The sequence below is a fragment of the Cannabis sativa genome, unplaced genomic scaffold (genome assembly GCF_029168945.1).
Source record: "Cannabis sativa cultivar Pink pepper isolate KNU-18-1 unplaced genomic scaffold, ASM2916894v1 Contig1, whole genome shotgun sequence".
Taxonomy (NCBI): domain Eukaryota; kingdom Viridiplantae; phylum Streptophyta; class Magnoliopsida; order Rosales; family Cannabaceae; genus Cannabis; species Cannabis sativa.
In genome coordinates this window covers 2,610,244-2,617,761 of record NW_026870037.1, presented here as the reverse complement: position 1 = coordinate 2,617,761, position 7,518 = coordinate 2,610,244, and the positions used below count along the sequence as shown (strand labels likewise).

The following is a 7,518-nucleotide window of genomic DNA, read 5'->3' as shown; positions in this document are numbered from 1 at the left end:
ATTTTTTTTTATATTAATTTTATCAAATTGAGTAAAAAAATTGCTTTTTTATTTTATTATTTGTGAATCAAAGCATGACAAAATATGCATTTATATCCTACAATTACGTGTATTTCTCTAATTGCATGAGATCGATTTGTCAACTCCAAGAAGTAAATATAATAATTAATTTAAAGAGCGATTGCTTTCGTATAACTTATTATTGTGCGTGTAAAATCAGACCTCGTTTCATTCTCAACTGAACTTTCCGTGGCAAAAAAAAAAACTTCAGGAAAAAAAAATAAACTTCTTTTTTATTTTATTTTTTCTTAAGAGGAAAATAATTTATTTATTGAACTTTTAAAATTAAATAAGGCTTTATTCAAAATAAATAAATAAAAAAAAGGCTGAATTATATTTTCTGGGCGAATAAATAATTCATTCCATTAAGTTGTTAAATATGAACCAGAAGTGTATTTAGTAAAAATAAAAAATAAAAAAGCAATAAGAGAAAATGTAGAAAAAAACATGGGGAAAGTGAATGGAAAAAGAAATTGAAAAATTCTGTATTTTTTTGTATGACAGAAATTAATTAGATGCAAACAAAAACTTGCAGACCCGACCCAATTGCATGTTTTTGTTGCCTTCTTCAATCGTTTTGCTATAATGGGTTTTCCTTTCTGAAACTCCACAAGTCAAAACCTATACGACCCAGAATTACTCACCCGCCATGGAAGGTATTGATGCTTTTATTTTTAATAACTATTTCCAGATCAATTTGTGGGATTTGGATTTCAGTTTTGAGGGTTTTAAATCACTTGCATGCATGACCAGATTTTGGGTAATTATGGGAAAATAAAATATGGGTTTCTGTATTTTGGGTGTTTGGTTTCTCAGAAAAGTAGGAATTGGGTTTTGATTTTTTGTGATATTATTTCGCTTAGCATTCCTACTTATTGGTTCCAAATTCCAAAATTTGGTGAGGTGTGATTGTTTTACCAATCTAACTTATTGTTTTTACTTTTGAGAATCTTATTGGGCATAATATCTGTAATTCATTTCATTAGTAGTAAGCATTTCAATTCTCTTGTTGCTTTTCCGACATGCCTTTGGGTATTCATATTCCTCTTGATTTGTTGGATTTTACCCAGATATTGTTCTAAAATGGTCAACGGATATCTCTTTGTACCGTTTGTTAGTGTAATGTCGTTACGATCTTACTGTGATTTGCTTTTTGTATTATTTATCTGAAGCTGTTGAGCGTAGATGCTGCTTTGGATAGTATGTTTGCCCTGGTTTTGACCTTGACAAATTGTGACTATGAAATATGTGTAAAGATGTACCATTAAGGATGAAAATGTTTGGATTTATGTGACTGAATACCTGTTCTTGTATTTTGGCATTGATTACTTGAAGAACTCAGCCTTGTGCTGATGGTTTCTCATACAATTCTCTGATCTTTTCTTCTGTTGGAGGTTCAAGATTTTGTTACTTGCAATCATTTACATAGGTTAAGCCTTCATTTATAGCATGCTGATTACATCTGTAGATGTAGTTGTTGATTTTGGTTTTACTTTTACTGTGGTTGATATTCTTATCTTTCTCTTGACTAGACCATCTACTAGAACCTAAATCATACTATAAGATAGGAAAGGTTTAGAATCTGCCATGAATAATATAACTGGATGGAGATGTAACCATTAAAATTTACTTGGCAATGATTTGGTAATCTACTTCTCATTTCTGCTACTGATGTTTGAAGTATATGTGAGGGTTTGGTAATTCTACCTATTAACTACTGGATGTCATTTTTGTACTTCATTATTAGTAAACACAGGGCACATGCATCTTTGTTGGAGAATCATTGTAAATAAACTTGTTCTTTTCTTTTTCTAAACTTTGGCCTTGACAGTTCGACCTGGAGACCTACCTGTGGCCCCAAGGTTTTATTGAGCCTGTGGGGAACGGAACCTTGGAACAAATGCCTACCAGCATTTTCCAAGGCTTCTCCTTACCACTAGACCACCCCCTTGGTTTTTTTAAATAAATATGTTAAGATAGAATAAGGTATTTTAGATGAATTGGAATCATAAGATGGTGTGAGAAATAGTTTATATAGTGTAAGGTTCATATACATGAATATGTGATAGTATTTCATAGCAATCTGTTGACTCGATTTTAATGGATATGACTTTATAGATCATCATGTTTGTTTGGATACATAGAAATATTTCATCACTTGCTTATGTTAAACTGATACTTGTTTTTATATGGTAAGATGCGATTTGATCTCCAATTTTTTTCTTTAAGTTTGGTAGATTGGTTTTGGGGCTCATTCTCTATTTTGTGCTTCTTTTATTTTGAAGCTTTATGTTTCCTAAAAATGGTATTACGGGTGCAATGCTGTGACATGAGTACCATTTTTTTGGGCCATGCTCAGTACTTGTTTGAACAACATAGTTATACATTCAATTTTTAATGTTAATACATTCTTGCTACTAAACTATGTCTAGAATCAAGTGAAGCACACTCAGAGGAGAAGAAAGCATCCCAAGATAATAAGAAAAGGCGACTCAAGACACCTTCACAAGTTATGGCTTTGGAGAAATTTTATAACGGTAAGAATGCCATTTTTTTCTTAAAATATAGAAGTTTAACCCCAGAGGGGTAGTTTAAATGGTGAGGCATGTGGCTTGTTCCCACAAGATCTTAGTCTAAGTCTGTCTTGGGTACCTACATAGCATCTATAGTGTCATTTTCTCCAAATATTGTATAATTAGGAATCTAGTTAAAAAAAATGGAAGTCTTCGGTACTTGTATACATTTATATATCTATATATTTATATCTTAACGACTTGGTTATATTGTTTCATTGATGTGTTGAAATGGAAACATAATGGTTTCTCCACCAGAACACAAATATCCTACAGAGGAAATGAAATCAGAACTTGCAGTACAGTTGGGATTGACAGAAAAGCAGATTTCTGGGTGGTTCTGCCACAGAAGGTTAAAAGACAAAAGAGTATCAAAAGATGAACCCTGTGCTAATGGACGGCAAGATCGTTTAAGTGGGGTCATTCAGGACCTTGGTAGTGGACTTGGGCAAGATTCATGTGGTAGCACTAAACATGTAGATTATAGGTATGTTGACCCAAGAGAAGTTGAAAGTCAAAGACTCTATGGGAATGATTTTCCAGCAGCAGATCTCACCAGTGATAAAAAGAGTCTTTACACTGAAAGAGGCATGGATGATACATCTTCAGAAAGTTCCTCATCCTTACAGGATAGGTTATTAACTCCAATTGAGGATCCTCACAGTGTGGAAACTTTTAGGTACCTCACACAGGATGGACCAATTGCACCCTTAAGTTCCAAGGGCACAAGAACCATGGGTTATAAGCCCTCAGGGTATTTGAAAGTTAAGAATGAAATAGAAAATGCTGCAATTACAGCTGTTAAGAGGCAATTGGGGAAGCAATATCAAGAAGATGGTCCACCACTCGGTGTAGAATTTGAAGCACTTCCTCCTGGTGCATTTGAATCACCAATCAGAGATCCTGTCCATGGTAAGTGGTACATTTATTTTCTATTCTACTTTTCCATTGAAAAAGAGTTTCCTGTGGTTGTTCTGCTTAAGTCAATCCCGATTATGCATTGCTTAGAGCTGTAGTCTTCATCTTCTTATTTATATTTTTATATGATATTTAAGTTGTTAATATAAGGTGTACTATAGTTATTGAAAGAAATTAAAATGTGGGGTTCTTTGAAGGAATTCTACTCAATTAGGGATTTCTGCCATCTTAGTATAGGTTGGAAAATCTGATAAGGAATTGATTATCTTGTTTTTTGTATGAGGATTTCTTTCTGTAACTGTTTTTTCCTTGTTATTTTAGTTACCGTTTTACATCACTCATAAGTCACATCTAGTACAACGGCTGGTAATGGATTGCACGCAAGGGAAAAGTATGTTGAGAGAGGGCAACCTTTTAGATAGAGAATTGATTCTTTGTTAAATGTGTGTGATAGTTGGTACAGGGAGTCTACCCCTCTTTTAAGTTTCGACAAGGTATAGGGAGTCCCCCCTCCCCCCTTTGAAAGAAACAATTTCCCAGCAAAATTGTGTTTAGCAAAGTAAAATAAATTAGAGAACTTCAGTGGATGGTGAATTAAGAAAGGGAGACTAATAGAGATGGTACATGTTGATTCATTGATACTTTATGCTGCAAATTTCAATTCTCCTTTGGCAATGTCTTTTTCTCTTTTTTCCGTTTTCCCTTTATTGTTATTAATTCTTTTGTTTGTTATTAGTTGATTTAGACATTAACCATCTTGTAAGTTGAAAGTACATGATTTTGAGAATATTTGTTTTAGTGAAGAGTGCAAGAAAGAAAAATATAAAAATATAACGAACATATGATATTGGATATATTTATACAAGCTATCAAATTGCTATAAGAGTGTCAACTTATAACTCTCTGTTCCAGCTATAGACTGAAGTTCTGAGCTTTGTAAGAAATTAGCTGTCTTATTTGTCTTTGCTACTTTGCTCAATTTAGATTGCATGTACATTTGTCTTTGCTCAGTGTCGATTTTCTTTTCAAATTACTATTTGAGATCTAGGTTGTAGTTAATATCTTTTAATTCTGTTGCAGAACCCTACTATGTTGGAAATCCAGTTCTTTCTCACCCCTTGAATATTTCTGGATTGAAAAAGCAGCCCTCTCCTGGCAGTGTAAGTGGATATTCTGAGATTCAATTTCCTTTTGACATATTGAGTGAGACTAATCCTGACACCATGCTCGGATCTGCTCTATTACTTTGATTCCCATGCTCGAGTCTTTCGATAGATTTCCATGCTTAATACATCTGTATGAAAGTGCATGCCTGCTTTATTTAGACTTTTCATGGTTTCAAATTGTGTGTTGATGTGATGTTAATTATTTCTGTTTTATCAAGAACATTATGGCGTTTAAAAGCTTTTCTTAGCAGAACATCAGCATTGTAACTTTCACATTTAAATTGTTGTTAAATGAATATAGAAAATGGAATGAAAATAATATAGTTTGCATGCCTTTGTATTTACGTTTAGGAAAATATTGTAAACTTATCAAATTTGTTTATTTTTATTGTAACTACAATGTACTCTTTCACCTTTTGCTTTCATGTGCGTAATATTTCTCAATTTTATGATCATGTAGAGATACGAAATAAATAATTCCAAGCTGAGTTCCAAGGACCCATATATGCAGCAAGAAGGTCCTGGCATCATACATGGTATTGGCCATCAGGAGGCAAAACCTAGCAATCTAATGAGACAAAAATCAACTTATATTGACCATGCTGGTTCTCTCTCTGGCCGAAATTCCTCCTTGGATAATTATGATGATTCTAGTTACAATAACAATCATCATCGTAAAAAGAGCTCTAAACATGGTGTTGAAGGAATGTCATCTGACTCCTTTCACAACCGTCTTAGTCACCATAGTGGGAAGGTTCCAAGCAAACAAGCATTTTCTCGTGTACATGATGATGATGTAAGCCCTGAGATTGTGCAGAGGAGTGAATACTTTAAGCCCGCAGTTTCAGCACGAAACTATTGTGAGGCACCTGACATGGAGGAAAGAGGGATATCCACCATGATGGCACAGGTCTTTTTCTTTTCTTTGTTCTTGGTGAAAGGAATGTGATAATGGTAGTTCTTGGTTAAAATTTCAGTTGCTTGATATATGCAGGAGGATAAATTTTTTGGAGAAGGCAAGACCAGGAAAGATGTCAAAGTAAAGATGAAGCATGTGAATGAAATGACTGTAAGTTTTAATTTGATATGCTTTTGGATTATTTACAAATTCAGATACATTCATGGACTAATGTGCTGCTACATCATTATAATGTGTTTATGGTGTTTTCCTGTGCTTTTGACACCCTCTCCTTTTTGCTCAAATATTAAAGGTTGCAAAAAGAGGGAAGGCTGACTTTTCACAACAAGAAAACGGCACAAATTCTTACGTAGAGATTCTACCTCATAAGAATAACACTAAAGGGTAAGTAGAATTTCTCCTAGATTAATTAATGATTTTCTTTTACAAAAGTTCATGTGAGATCCATTTTTTGCATGCCCTGAATTTCAGTCCCAGATTAGCTTCTTGCTTATACATCTTTATGATGCAATCAAATGTTTCTTCTTGTGAATTTGATTGCCATTTTTTCCTTGTTTTTATTATTCTACTAAGGGCTGTGACATGTGCATTATGCTTAACTTCCAAAAAAAAAAAAAAACTAAAATATATTTGTGACTATAGTAAAGATCCAATAAGCTGTACCGAATTGTGGTTTATATAGTTTGGGAGAAATGCAGTATGTCTGAGAATCTAAAACTCACTATGTAAGTTTCCTTCTATTAGGTTCTAGCAAGCAACTTCTTCTCCACCTTAACCTTAGAAAAACAATTCTTCAGATTCTGTTTCTTGAGAACTAGATATCAACCGAATGCAAAAGGAAACAACAGTGTAAAGTAACATTCTAGCATTATGAAAAAAGTAAAAGGAATAGGTTGTGCATCCTATGTTGATAACATTAAGTTTCAAAATTTAATACATTTTGGGGTTAAATTGCAATTTATGCTTTCTAAGTACATCACTTCCATTGTAGATCTGCCTTAGAGATGCCATCAAGCTTCAGTGAGGATGAAACTGCAGAAACCAGTTCTTCAGCAGAGTGAAGTTTCTGGTAAAGCAGGAAGGGGTTTCCCTAGGCTTGTACAGTTCAGAGAGAGCTATGGTCATTAAATAGTCACCCCAGAAGTACTACAAGGGCTTGGGGATTGCCACTTTCCTATGCCCTTTTGAGTATTCACTCATCTGTTTATAATTGTAGAAAAAATATATATATATATAGTTTTTAGGCTATTTTAAATTTAATTTGTCTACCAAAACCAAGAGTTTTTCTCAGATTGAATTAACTGTTTGTAAATGTGCCTGCTGCTACTTCTCCCTGAACAACATTGTTTTGGTGGTTAAGTGATGATTCTAGTTTCTCTCTACAAAAAGGTTTTAAGTTTTTCTTAGAAGATCGAGATAGCGTTTGGTTGGAGGTAATGAAATGGAATGGAATAAAAAGAAAACAATTTTCATTCTTTTGTTTAGTTGCATCTTAAAGTATTAAACTAATGGAATGATTTTTACATTAATAATGAGAAAAAAATTAATAATTTTTTTTTAATGCATTTTAAATTTGATTCTATTTCTATTTTCATTTTAATAGTAATTATTTTTAATGCATTTTAAATTTGATTTTATTTTCTATTTCTATATTTTCATTTTTTCCAACTAAAATCATCTAATTTAAAAGCTTGCTGTTTTCTAAAACAAATAATAAAAAAAAATTGGAGACTACTTCATACATCTCCTAAACAAATGAATAATGGAGTAAGTGTTAAATTAACAAAATTATTCTTTATTTTTTATAACTTATATATATATAAAAAAAAAAGGTATTAGAGTGATTTTAGTTTTATTTTTTAGCATTTTTGTAATATAATCC

At 32.7% G+C, this 7,518-nt stretch overlaps 1 protein-coding gene across 1 annotated transcript; it reads left to right on the top strand.

The window, feature by feature from the left end:
• Positions 1-332: 332 nt before the first annotated feature.
• LOC133032914 (homeobox-DDT domain protein RLT1-like) lies at positions 333-7,197 on the top strand. The gene is made up of 8 exons (XM_061107383.1): positions 333-716; positions 2,493-2,597; positions 2,892-3,545; positions 4,632-4,711; positions 5,178-5,627; positions 5,712-5,786; positions 5,929-6,020; positions 6,628-7,197. The coding sequence occupies exons 1-8, from the start codon at positions 710-712 to the stop codon at positions 6,695-6,697; spliced, it is 1,533 nt and encodes a 510-aa protein (XP_060963366.1). The 5' UTR covers positions 333-709; the 3' UTR covers positions 6,698-7,197.
• Positions 7,198-7,518: the final 321 nt, after the last annotated feature.

Bases quoted from the DNA above. Each gene is read 5' to 3' on its own strand.
- LOC133032914 (XM_061107383.1), top strand. The intron at 5,628-5,711 runs GTCTTTTTCTTT...TGATATATGCAG, and splicing joins TATCCACCATGATGGCACAG to GAGGATAAATTTTTTGGAGA. The intron at 5,787-5,928 runs GTAAGTTTTAAT...CAAATATTAAAG, and splicing joins AGCATGTGAATGAAATGACT to GTTGCAAAAAGAGGGAAGGC.